The sequence below is a fragment of the Leucoraja erinacea genome, chromosome 9 (assembly GCF_028641065.1).
Source record: "Leucoraja erinacea ecotype New England chromosome 9, Leri_hhj_1, whole genome shotgun sequence".
Taxonomy (NCBI): domain Eukaryota; kingdom Metazoa; phylum Chordata; class Chondrichthyes; order Rajiformes; family Rajidae; genus Leucoraja; species Leucoraja erinaceus.
This window is the reverse complement of record NC_073385.1, coordinates 17,153,761-17,167,912: the sequence shown is the minus strand read 5'-3', so window position 1 is coordinate 17,167,912 and position 14,152 is coordinate 17,153,761. Positions and strand designations below refer to the sequence as shown.

Genomic DNA, 14,152 nt, shown 5'->3' with positions numbered 1-14,152 from the left:
ATTTCTACCACTGCAGCACCCAACCTGTTACCCACCCTTCCACCTTCACACCATAGTGCGTTAAATGCTTTCCACAGACGCCACTTATTTACGATTTTGCTGCACTTTTATTTTAACCCAGTTCTAAATCATACAGCTCGACAAGATTTTGACAGACACATAAAATGCTGGAGTAACTCAGCGGGTCAGGCAGCATCTCTGGAAAAAAAGGGAATAGGTGACGTTTACGGTCGGCACCTTTCTTCAGTCCGATCCGAAAAGTCCCAGAGAGTTGTGAATTTGTGGAATTCCCTGCCACAGAGGGCAGTGGAGGCCAAGTCACTGGATGGATTTAAGAGAGAGTTAGATAGAGCTCTCGGGGCTAGTGGAATCAAGGGATATGGGGAGAAGGCAGGCACGGGTTATTGATTGGGGACGATCAGCCATGATCACAATGAATGGCGGTGCTGGCTCGAAGGGCCGAATGGCCTCCTCCTGCACCTATTTTCTATGTTTCTATGTCATCTATTCCTTCTCTTTAGCGATGCTGCCTGACCCGCTGAGTTACTCCAGCATTTTGTGTTTAAGAAAGAACTGCAGATGCTGGAAAAATCGAAGGTAGACAAAAATGCTGGAGCAGCTCAGCGGGTGAGGCAGCATCTATGGAGCGAAGGAATAGGTGACATTTCGAGTCGAGACCCTTCACCTATTCCTTCGCTCCATAGATGCTACCTCACCCGCTGAGTTTCTCCATCATTTTTGACTACCAGCATGTTGTGGCTATCTTTCTCTCGCTGTAAGACTTGGGTGAGGCTGCACTTGGACTATTGCGTGCCGTTCTGGTCACCCTATTTCAGGAACGATGTAAAGGCCTTGAAGAGGTCTGCCTGAAAGATGCCTGAATTAGAGGATGTTCCTTACAAGGTTGGACTTAGCTTGGATTGTTCTCTGGATACTTTCAAGAGAGAGCTAGATAGGGCTCTTAAAGATAGCGGAGTCAGGGGATATGGAGAGAAGGCAGGAACGGGGTACTGACTGGGGATGATCAGCCATGATCACATTGAATGGTGGTGTTGGCTCGAAGGGCTGAATAGCCTATTCCTGCACCTATTGTCTATTGTCTATTGTTTTCTCTTGAGACTGAGGGTCTTCTTCTTCTTGTGAATGAAACATAAACCAAAGGAATAGTTGGATCTCATGCCGGGTGGTGAGCAGCCAGGTTGTTGTCTCTGTTGGCGTCAATGTCTGCCAGGCCCTGAGCTCCATTTGGTGGGTGGTAGAGCGGGCACCCAGAGATGACATGGTTGGCTGTCTGTTGTTCTGCTCCGCATTCACAGGCTGGGCTCTGGCGGAGCCCCCATCTCCACATGCCGGCATTGAAACACCCAACTCCAGTACCAAGTCTGTGGAGCTTCACCCATGCTCCTCTGGGGAGGTCAGACCCGGGACAGCTTTTATCTGGTGAAGAGATGTAGCTGTGTAATGGAGATGAAGTTGCCTTCCGCTCCTGTGACCACTTGGAACAATAATTCGACTGAGGGGTGACCGACAGGAATAAATACAATGACCAGTGGCACAGAAGCGATTGACAGTCAGAACCCTTTTCCGAAGGTGAAAATGTTAAAGACTAGAAAGCATAACTTTAAGATGAGAGGGTCAAGGTATAAAGGAGATGCTAGAGGCAAGTTTTTATACACTTCATACATGGGGTGCCTGGGATGCATTTCCAGGGATAGTGGTGGAGGCAGATACAATAGTGGCATTTAAAAGGCAGCTGTTAGGTAGGAACATGGATGTAGACAATAGGAGTAGGCCATTCGACCCTTCGAACCAGCACCGCCATTCAATGTGATGATGGCTGATCATCCCCAATCAGTACCCCGTTCCTGACTTCTTCCCATATCCCCTGACTCCTCTATCTTTAAGAGCCCTATCTAGCTCTCTCTTGAAAGTATCCCGAGAACCGGCCTTCACCGCCCTCTGAGGCAGAGAATTCCACAGACTCACAACTCTCTGTGAGAAAAAGTCTCTGTTCTAAATGGCTTACCCCTTATTCTTAAACTGTGGCCCCTGGTTCTCAACTCCCCCAACATCGGGAACATGTTTCCTGCCTCCAGCGTGTCCAAACCCTTAATAAGCTTTTATGTTTCAATAAGATCCCCTCTCATCCTTCTAAGTATGTAGGGAGCGGATGTGGAAGTGGGGTAACGTAGACCCAGTGTGAACGGGTGCCCGATGGTCGGCGTGGACTTGGCGGGCTGAAGGGCCTGTTTCCAGGCTGTACCTTTCAATGCTTCCAAGCGGTTGTGATGCGGCGCTAATTCCTGGTTTGTTTTACTGCTTGAAGGCAAACATCCAGGCGCTTACTATCCTGGTTTTATTCCCCTCCTTCCTTCAGTTTGTGAGTAAGAGCTCGGCCCCACTTATTCACGTCACTCGCCACCTCCGATTGTGAACGCAGAGTCTGCATCAGCAATGGCATGGTCTAGTGCTACAAGTCGGGGCTGTCGCTGGTTCCCCCTCACCCCCGCCCACGCCCCCTGGTCCCCCACCACCCACCCTCGCTCTCCCGCCTCATCCTCGCCACTGCCACTTGTTCTGAATGCACGAGATATGCCCCAAGTCCATTAAAACAGCTCCTCTTGTCCGTCGTGTCATAGAGTCATGAAGTAATACAGTGTGGAAACAGGCCCTTCAGCCCAACTCACCCACACCCGCCAACAAAGTCCCATCTACCCCAGTTTTGTGTTGGGGTACAGCTTGTCCTACCCCCCCCCCCCCTCTCCCCCACACCCCTCCCTCGTGCTCAGAGGCTGGTGTTCCACTATCGGTTCGTCCGCACGCAAACGCTTTGCTCTTTGCCTCTCCGTTACCCATCCAAATCTCAAGTCTGTTTATTTTGCATGACTCATAATTCTATCGCTCTAAGATCTCGATCAATAGCGCAGTTCACCGTTCTATCGGCTGAAGAATTAATCTCGCCAAGCAGGCTAGTCTACAGGGAGTCATTTTTTGTCAGTTAAATATGATGCCTCAGATACATCACAAAACTATCTGTTCTGCACAGTAAACTTACTAAGCCACAGAATATTATCAATCTCTCATAACTTATTGTTCTTCTTAACTGTTAATGCAAGTTGTTCATTTTCTTTTTATTGCATAACGTCTGGTAGAATGTCAAATTTGCCGAGCTCAGATTTTTCTCCAATGCTTTTAATTTAGTGACGTGGTTCTGCCATTGGTCTCTGTATTTACAGAGCGGTCTGCGTTCTAATGTGGGAACGGGAAATTGGCAGAGGGGGAGGGGGGCGGAATATAAAATATAACATAAAATCAGCTCATTAAATAAATTGGAAATAAAAGCTTATTAGTAATGGTGATCACAAAAAATACCATTGTTGTAAAAACCCCATCTGGTTTCAATAGACAATAGATAATAGGTGCAGGAGTAGGCCATTCGGCCTTTCGAGCCAGCACCGCCATTCAATGTGAACATGGCTGATCATCCCCAATCAGTACCCCGTTCCTGCCTTCTCCCCATATCCCCTGACTCCGTTATTTTTAAGAGCCCTATCTAGCTCTCTCTTGAAAGCATCCAGAGAACCTGCCTCCACCGCCCTCTGAGGCGGAGAATTCCACAGACTCACCACTCTCTGTGAGAAAAAGTGTTTTCTTGTCTCCGTTCTAAATGGCTTACCTCGTTATTCTTAAAATTCTTCCCAGAAGGAAACAAAACGGGCAATTGGGGCTGAAAAGATGAAGTACGAGGGGAAGCTGGCCAGGAATATAAAGAAGGACAGTAAAAGCTTCTTTAGATATGTTAAGGGAAAAAGAATAGCAAAGTCAAATGTGGGTCCCTTGAAGGTAGACACGGGTGAAATTATTATGGGGAACAAGGAAATGGCAGAAGAGTTGAACAGGTACTTTGGATCTGTCTTCACTAAGCAGGGGCGGAAAACCCGGGGTGGGGGGGGCCAGAGTGGACACGTCGCCCCCCATGTTTTGATAGGTGGGGGGACAGTCCCCCCCAAGTTTTTGTCATCCGGATTTTAAAACCCGGTGAAATCTCCGCTTTCCGCGAGACAGTGGAGTGGGACTGCTGATCAAGGGCACCGATTGGACGAGAGAGACGTCGGTCAGCAGGCAATGGGGGCGGGACATGATGATTCAGCGCGATGATTGGAGGAGGGAGGAGTGGGGGGGGGTGGGACTGAGGATAGAGTGCGGTGATTGGAGGAGGGAGACCTGCGCCTCATCCACAGCCAGGACCGATCCCGGCCGGGTCTCCGGCGCTGTCCCGTCCCCACCCGAGTGCCACCCCCCACGGGTGGCCAAAGAGGTCGGGAGTCAGACGGGCGTGGTACCCCCAGGCCCACAGCCAGCGCAGAGAAGCAGCGCTAAACCCAGCTCAACTCTGCCTGTCCCGCCAGGTTAACCTGCCTGGGCTTGCAGGAAATATGGCCAGCGCGGAGAAGCAGCGCTGGTATCCTGTCTGTCCAGGCAGGGCTTGTAGGTTGACCCGGCGAGACAGGCAGTTGAGTTGCATTTAGCGCTGGATTGAGCCGCCAAAAAATTGTGTCCCCCCTGTCCCCCGGTCCCATCCATATTTTGATAGCGAGTTCCGAAGCCTGACACTAAGGAAGACACAACCAATCTCCCAGATGTACTGGAGGACAGAGGATCTAAGGGGGTCGAGGAACTGAAAGAAATTTTCATTGGGCGAGAAATAGTATTGGGTAGGCTAATGGGACTGAAGGATGATAAATCCCCTGGGCCTGATGGTCTGCATCCCAGGGTCCTCAGGGAGGTGGCTCTGGAAATAGTGGACACATTGGTTATCACTTTCCAATGTTCAATAGATTCAGGATCAGTTCCTGTGGATTGGAGGATAGCTAATCACTGGATGGATTTAAGAGAGAGTTAGATAGAGCTCCAGGGGCAAGTGGAATCAAGGGATATTGGGAGAAGGCAGGCACGGGTTATTGATTGGGGATGATCAGCCATGATCACAATAAATGGCGGTGCTGGCTCGAAGGGCCGAATGGCCTCCTCCTGCACCTATTCCTTGGAGTGCCTTGGAGTTCCTATGGTTTACCAACGTGGCCGTGGGAAAGTTTGTCCATTTAGACTTTTATAGCTCTGGACTGACTGTGAAGCAGTTATAGAGACATACAGTGCAAACAGGCCCTTCAGCCCAACTTGCCCATCCTAACCAACATGCCACAACTACACCAGCCCACCCTCCCGTGCTTGGCTCATGTCCTCTAAACCTATCCTATCCATGTACCTGTCCGAATGTCTCTTAAATGTTTGACAGAAACATAGAAAATAGGTGCAGGAGTAGGCCATTCGAGCCAGCAGCGCCATTCAATATGATCATGGCTGATCATCCCAAATCAGTACCCCGTTCCTGCTTTCTCCCCATATCCCTTGATTCCGTTAGCCCCGAGAGCTGTATCTAACTCTCTAGAAAACATCCAGCGAATTGGCCTCCACTGCCTTCTGTGGCAGAGAATTCCACACATTCACAACTCTCTGGGTGAAAAGGTTTTTCCTCGTCTCAGTCCTAAATGGCCTACCCCTAAATCTCAAACTGTGTCCCCTGGTTCTGGACCCCCCCCCCCCTGCATAAGTCCCTGCCTCAGCGGTCTTCTCCAGCAGTTTGTTCCATACACCCACCACCCTTTGTGTAAAAAGTTACCCCTCAAGTTCCTATTAAATCTTCCCACCATCACCTTAAACCTCTGTCCTCTGGTTCTTGATTCTCCTACTCTGGGTAAAAGACTCTGCAGTCTCTTATTTCTAATTGTGCCTAATCCTTTGCATGGTTACATGTGCATCTACCCGATCTATTCCCCTCATGATTTTATACACCTCCATAAGATCACCCCTCATCCTCCTGCACTTCAAGGAATAAAGTCCTAGTCTGCCCAAACTCTCCCTATGACTCAGGCCTACAGTGTCTTGATTCTTAATTGCCCTCTGATCCAACAAGAGGCATTAAGGATGGGCGATAAAAAACTAGCCAATGTCCTTTGAAAGCATTAAGTGAAACTTGAACTACAAGCGGAGGGTTAATGTTTACTGGAAAACAGAGAGAACAAAAAAAATAGGATTAGGTCAAGAATGTAAAGCAAGGTGTTGGCACATCAGATGGGGGGGCTTCATTAGAAGTGTATGGATAGGGACAAGTCAACAGATTTGTAGATAAAATGTAGATAAAAAAAGAAACAAAGTTCTGGAGTAACTCAGCAGTTCAGGCAACATCTTTGGAGAACATGGAGAGGTGACGTTTCGGGTTGGGACCCTTCTTGAGACTGATAGGCACAACAGAGGATGTACTTCCTGCGGCAGCTGAGGAAGCACAATCTGCCACAGGCAATGATGGTCCAATTCTATATGGCCATCGGAGAGTCTGTCCTCACCTTTTCCATCATGGTCTGGTTTGGCTCAGCCGCCAAGCACGACACCTGGAGGCTGCAGCGAATCGTCCGATCAGCTGAGAAGGTTATTGGTTTCAACCTTCCCTCCATTGATGAACTGTACACTGCAAGGGCCAGGAAGCGAGCGGGCAAGATCATCTCTGACCCCTCTCACCCTGGCCACAAACTCTTTGAATCACTTCCCTCTGGAAGGCGACTCCGGACTGTCAAAGCTGCCACAGCCAGCCATAAAAACATCTTTTTTCCACGAGTAATAGCTCAACTCAATAACCAAACATCTGTAGCCTCCTTTTACTCTGGTATTTTATTCAATTCACATGTTTAATCGATAATGTTTTATTATTAATGTTTAATGGTTTATGTGTTATTCCTAACTGTCACTGTACGTTACGTAGTCAATAGGACCATCAGTGCCTGTGGCAGATTGTGCTTCCTCAAATGCCGCAGGAAGTACATCCTCTGTTGTGCCTATCAGTCTCAAGAAGGGTGGTCATGTTAACTTGCGGGGCGGAGACCAAGGCAAATTCTGTATGTGAATACTCCAATTAACTATTCTTCATAAACTCTCATTCAAGTAGTTGGCATGCCACCCCAGCCACCTCTTCTTCCAGCAATAAAATAGTAGTACTTGCAGACACTGGACTAAAAAAGAGTGCCAGATTACTCACTTGGCAACATCTCTGGAGGATATTTATAGACAATGCGATATTTCGAATCGTGACCCTTCTTCAGAGAGATTGTAATTGTCCTCTCCCCCACGCACCTCTCCTCCATCTTTCTCCTCCCCACCCCCCACCTCATTACAATCAGTCTGAAGAATTCCCGAAAAACGTGAGATGTTTCCTGATCTGTTTAATACACCAAATTTTTCCACTGCAAAAAGGGACGGATGGTGAAACAGCGCTGTACATTCTCCCCGTGACCCGCGTGGGTTTCCTCCGGGTGCTTCAGCTCCCACATCACAAAGACGTGCGTTTTTTGTCGGTTAATTGGCCCTCTGTAAATTGTCTTAGAGTTGTGGGAGTGGATGGGTGAATCACATAGAATTAGTGTAATGGATCTCCTGGAAAAGAGTCTGTCTCCACACATCTTGTTATTTGTAATTTAATTTTTTTTGTTATATAGTCTCCATTTATTGAATTCTTTTTGGTTTAACACAAAATCTCTAGTTATTGGGTTAATTATAGTTTCTCTCTGTATTTTTCTTTTTTCTCTGCTTTTTCTTTATTCGTTTAAAAAATTTTTCTCTCTTTATCTTTATTTGAAAAATTGAAGCTATGTAAGAAATCTGTAATTAAATTGTTGCTTATTACTATTTGTATACATGCTTCTAATACAAATATTTACAAAAAAAAAATACAAATAAAATAGAGAGCCAATGTCGGCAGCGTTTACATGAAAAATTGGCCCAAAATAAATCCTGTGCAACCAGTGCACTTGCGGGGTTCACCGGGTTATTTTCACTGCGATTAAATCAAAGGCTTCAGCTGAAAGTCAACCTTGACTGGGGCTGACGTATTGAGGAATTATCAATAAATCTCCTCCCGGTTCAGAAGCAATGAATGGCGGCCCATTCATCCCTCGTTACCCTCAATTACTGAGCCTGCAGCCGTCTGCAGTTCCATTCACAAGTTTTTTTAACAAAATGCAGGAAGAACCTCACGTGTTTAGACGTTTTTGGAAAAACGTGCTTGTTTAATTAATGGCAAAGCCTAATTTATGCCCCTGTACCTTCAAACTAACTCGCTCAAGTTCATGCCCGGCAGCGTGGTTGTGTACTATGTCTGGCAAAGTAAACATATGTTTGCTGCTCTAGGGGCTAGTGGAGTCAGGGGATATGGGGAGAGGGCAGACATGGGTTATTGATTGGGGACGATCAGCCATGATCACAATATATGGTGGTGCTGGATCGAAGGGCCGAATGGCCTCCTCCTGCACCTATTTTCCATGTTTCTATTAATCAGTCTAAAGAAGGGTCTCGACCCGAAACGTCGCTTATTTCCTTCGCTCCACAGATGCTGCCTCACCCGCTGAGTTTCTCCAGCATTTTTATCTACCTACAATATGATCAAGTCCAGCGCCCCCATCCAACTCATGAACCGATGATCGGACATGCGAAGGAAGGGTGGTGGTGGTGTCGACGGTAAGCGAAGGTCCGATGGTCGGACAGCTGGCCGGGCTGCCGACCGACGGGTCCACGGGCGAGGAGCTGCTGCTGCTGCTGCACTCCACGGGCTGCACTACGTCAGGACGGGTGAGGCGGGGCCGGACGCGGCGCTCAGACCCGACAGTCCCCTCGACACGAGTAGTAGCGGTCAAATACGGGACAAGGGTGGTCCCGTACAGGACAGACCAATTTAGCCCAACATACGGGATGTCCCAGCTAATACGGGACAGTTGGCAACCCTAGACGGGACCCTGATTTAGGCTGATTGTAGGGCAGAAACGGGGAAACAAATGAAAGCGAGAAGAGGCGGGACAAATCATGGCCGGCAGCAGATCACCTCCAGTGAAGGTTTAGTTTAGTAACAGCGCGGAAACAGACCCTTCGGCCCACCGAGTGCGCGCCGACCAGCGATCACCCCATACACTTGTTCTATCCTGCACATTAGGGACAATTTTTACTGAAGCCAATTAACCTACAAGCTTGTACGTCTTTGGACTGGGGGAGGAAGCTGGAGCTCCCGCAGACAAAATATACGCGGTCACGAGGAGAACGCACACACCACCCCTAGTCGGGATCGAACCCGGGTCTCTGGTGCTGTGAGGCTTGTGGGTTAAAACATAGTTGGAGAGCAGGAGGAATCACAGAGAGGTGGAGTCGGGTCATCTATTGCCGGCCGTGATTTGTCTCTCCTCCAGTAGTTTTTCTTCAGTTTGAAGAAGGGTCCCGACCCTAAACGTCACCTACCCATGTTCTCCACAGATGCAGCCTGACCCGCTCACTCACTCCAGCATGTTGTGTCTAGCCTGTAACTTTAGTTTAAATAATGTTTTGTCAGTGAGCTATTAAAGGTTACTTACTCCAAGCAAATTCAGCTAAATTGGAAAGACTAAATGATGTCCCAACCAAAGAATAATGTGCATTCCTGCGAGGTGGACCACAGCTTCAGTGTATATTACAGAGCAGCCATGGAAGCAGAGAGGTCGCATTTAAGGCACAAGGACTGTAATGTACTGTGGAGTCTGACGCTGTAGAGTAAGTACTGTGCCATCCCAAAGTAAGCATGCAGGTACAGCAGGCAGTGAAGAAAGCGAATGGCATGTTGGCCTTTATAACAAGAGGAATCGAATATATGAGCTAAGAGGTCCTTCTGCAGTTGGACAGAGCCCTAGTTGTACATAGCCCTAGTGAGACCACACCTGGAGTATTGTGTGCAGTTTTGGTCCCCTAATTTGAGGAAGGACATTTTTGCTATTGAGGGAGTGCAGCGTAGGTTTCCAAGGTTAATTCCCGGGATGGCAGGACTGTCATATGCTGAGAGAATGGAGCAGCTGGGCTTGTCCACTCTGGAGTTTAGAAGGATGAGAGGGGATCTCACTGAGACATATAAGATTGTTAAGGGCTTGGACACACTAGAGGCAGGAAACATGTTCCCGATGTTGGGGGAGTCCAGAACCAGGGGCCACAGTTTAAGAATAAGGAGTAAGCCATTTAGAACGGAGATGAGGAAACACTTTTTCTCACAGAGAGTGGTGAGTGTCTGGATTCTCTGCCTCAGAGGGCGGTGGAGGCAGGTTCTCTGGATGCTTTCAAGGGAGAGCTAGATAGGGCTCTTAAAAATAGCGGAGCGAAGGGATATGGGGAGAAGGCAGGAACGAGGTATTGATTGTGGATGATCAGCCATGATCACATTGAATGGCGGTGCTGGTTCCAAAGGCCAAATGGCCTACTCCTGCACCTATTGTCTATTGTCTATCCCATCGGTGTGTGTGGTGGTGATGAGCCGCCCACTCGTTCAGCCCGCTGCTAACAGTCTTTCTTGCTCCCCCTGCAGGCTCCATACACGCCACGTCGATCGCGGCCTCCAGAGTGGAGCAGGCGCTGTCGGAGGTGGCTTCATCTCTGCAGAGCAGCATGCCCAAGCCGGGGCCCATGCACCCCTGGATGACCCTGGCCCAGATCTGGCTGCACGCAGGTAAACACCCCCCCCCCCTCCCCTCTCCTTGCCCCCTCTCACAGCTCTGTTATATCAAGCACATGCACTCACACATGCCGCCTGCACACACACTACACACTACACACGTACACACTGCACGCGCACACACACACTGCGCACACACACACTGCGCACACATTGCACACACACACACACACACTGCACATGCACACACACACACTGCACACACACACTGCGCACACACACTGCGCACACTGCATGCACACACACACACATGTACATATACACACCACACTGTAAAATAATTGAGCATTTCATCATGTATTGCACTGCAGCGACTGTTATGTTTAGGCAGAGCTTTTTTACACTGAAATGCTTCACATGGTGTGTTTACCAGGTGAGTGGAGGAAGGGGTTAGTGAAAGAGTCACAAGAGAATACAGATGCTGGAACTCTGCAGATCACAGAGTGCTGGAGTAACATGGCAGCTCAGGCAGCATCACTGACGGACGTGGATAGGTGACTTTTCTGATCGGGACCATTCTTCACTCTGATTGTAGTGAGGGCAAGAAAACTGAAAAAGAGGTGGGTGGGTGGGGGCAGGACGAAGCTCTGGGTTGTCGACTGGTAGGAGATGCTCGGGACCACAATTTTACCAACACATGGACAGGCGAGGAGCGGAGAGGGACGTCGGTTTGCGGGATCTGCTCCCGTACATCGAGCGCGAGGGCCGACCGGACTTTGGACTTTGAATCATGGCGCCAAAACGTGGCGCAGCCTGCGTGTGTAATATATGCAAAAATAATTTCACTGTTCGGTCGCATACGTCATAGTCATAGAGTGATACAGCGTGGAAACAGGCCCTTCGGCCCAGCTTGCCCACACCGGCCAACCCGTCCCAGCGACACTAGTCCCACCTGCCCGTGTTCGGCCCATTTCCCTCCAAACCTGTCCTATCCGCGTAAAGCTGTCTGACTGTTTCTTCAACGTGTGGCCAATGAGGCGCCGTAGGTAGACACAAAATGCTGGAGTAAATCACCGGGCGAGGCAGCATCCATGGAGAGACGTTCACCCATTCCATCCCTCCAGAGATGCTGCCTCACCCGCTGAGTTACTCCAGCATTTTGTGTCTACCAGCTATTTTACCAGCATCTGCAGTCCTTTCTTACACCAATGAAGCACCATGGAGGATAGGTTCAGGGGGAAGGCTACAAGCGAGCCTTGGATAAGAGCTACGAAGGCAACCAAACCATCCCAGCAAGTCCCAACCTGTGATCTTGAAAATTCATGCCGCTGCTCATGTTCCTAGAACTTTAGAGAGCTCGGAAAAATGCTGAAAAGCAGGACCTCCAGGGTTGTTATCTCCGGTTTGCTTCCAGTTCCTCGTGCTGGCGAGAGCAGGAACAGGGAGATACGGGACCTGAACGTGTGGCTGAGGAACTGGTGCACGGGGCAGGGATTTAGATTCTTAGATCACTGGGATCTGTTTTGGGGTAAGGGGGAACTGTACAAAAGGGACGGATTGCATCTTAACAGGTGTGGGACCAGCATTCTGGCAGGCAGGTTTGCCACTGCTACATGGGTGGTTTTAAACTGAATAAGGGAGGTGGGGTGTCAAATGGGATAGTGGAGGATGGAGTTAAAGGGAAAGGGTTTCTTAAATGTGTGAGCGTAGAGACAGAGGGGTGTAAAATGAGGGTAGAAGCAATAGGTAGCAAGGTGAAAAGTAAAAGTGGCAGGCGGGCAAATCCAGGGCAAAAATCAAAAAGGGCCACTTTTCAGCATAATAGTATAAGTGTGTGTAAAAACAAGCCTGAAGGCTTTGTGTCTCAAAGCAAGGAGCATTCGTAATAAGGTGGATGAGTTGAATGTGCAGATAGCTATTAATGACTATGATATAGTTGGGATCACGGAGACATGGCTCCAGGGTGACCAAGGCTGGGAGCTGAACAGCCAGGGATATTCAATATTCAGGAGGGATAGACAGAAAGGGAAAGGAGGTGGGGTAGCGTTGCTGGTTACAGAGCAGATTAACGCAATAGAAAGGAAGGACATTAGCTTTGAGGATGTGGAATCGATATGGGTAGAGCTGCGAAACACTAAGGGGCAGAAAACACTAGTGGGAGTTGTGTACAGGCCACCTAGCAGTAGTAGTGGAGTTGGGGATGGCATCAAACAGGAAATTAGAAATGCGTGCAACAAAGGTAAAACAGTTATAATGGGTGACTCCAATCTACATATAGATTGGGTGAATCAAATTGGCAAGGGTGCTGAGGAAGAGGATTTCTTGGAATGTATGCGGGATAGTTTTCTAAACCAACATGTAGAGAACCAACGAGAGAGCAGGCTATTCTAGACTGGGTATTGAGTAATGAGGAAGGGTTAGTTAGCAGTCTTGTGCGTTGGGCAAGAGTGACCATACTATGGTTGAGTTCTTCATTAGGATGGAGAGTGACATCGTTAATTCAGAAACAAGGGTCCTGAACTTAAAGAAAGGAAACTTTAAGGGTATGAGACGTGAATTGGCCAAGATAGACTGGTGATTGATTCTTAATGGGTTGACGGTAGATATGCAATGGAAGGCATTTAAAGACTGCATGGATGAACTACAACAATTGTTCATCCCAGTTTGGCAAAAAAATAAATCAGGGAAGGTAGTGCATCTGTGGATAAAAAGGGAAATCAGGGATAGTATCAAAACAAAAGATGAAGCGTACAAATTAGCCAGAAAAAGCAGCCTACCGGAGGACTGGGAGATATTCAGAGACCAGCAGAGGAGGACAAAGGGCTTAATTAGGAAAGGGAAAATAGATTATGAAAGAAAACTGGCAGGGAACATAAAAACTGACTGCAAAAGCTTTTATAGATATGTGAAGAGAAAAAGATTAGTTAAAACAAATGTAGGTCCCTTGCAGTCAGAAACGGGTGAATTGCTCATGGGGAACAAGGACATGGCAGACCAATTGAATAACTACTTTGGTTCTGTCATCACTAAGGAAGACATAAATAATCTGCTGGAAATAGCAGAGGACCGGGGGTCAAATGAGATGGAGGAACTGAGTGAAATCCAGGTTAGCCGGGAAGTGGTGTTAGGTAAATTGAATGGATTAAAGGCCGATAAATCCCCAGGGCCAGATAGGCTGCATCCCAGAGTACTTAAGGAAGTAGCCCCAGAAATAATGGATGCATTAGTGATAATTTTTCAAAACTCTTTAGATTCTGTAGTAGTTCCTGAGGATTGGAGGGTAGCTAATGTAACACCACTTTTTAAAAAGGGAGGGAGAGAGAAAACGGGGAATTACAGACCAGTTAGTCTAACGTCGGTAGTGGGGAAACTGCTAGAATCAGTTATTAGAGATGGGATAGCAGCACATTTGGAAAGTGGTGAAATCATTGGACAAAGTCAGCATGGAATTATGAAGGGTAAATCATGTCTGACGAATCTCATAGAATTTTTCGAGGATGTAACTAGTAGAGTAGATAAGGGAGAACCAGTGGATGTGTTATATCTGGACTTTCAGAAGGCTTTCGACAAGGTCCCACATAAGAGATTAGTATACAAACTTAAAGCACACGGTATTGGGGGTTCAGTATTGATGTGGATAGAGAA

At 48.0% G+C, this 14,152-nt stretch overlaps 1 protein-coding gene across 1 annotated transcript in view; it reads left to right on the top strand.

Moving 5' to 3' along the window:
• ttc7b (tetratricopeptide repeat domain 7B) overlaps nt 1-14,152 on the top strand; it is a 293,340-nt gene that overhangs the window by 176,009 nt on the left and 103,179 nt on the right. The window contains exon 18 of the mRNA XM_055640228.1: nt 10,421-10,561. Within this exon, the coding sequence (XP_055496203.1) occupies nt 10,421-10,561 (141 nt within the window). The remainder of the gene's footprint in view (nt 1-10,420; nt 10,562-14,152) is intronic.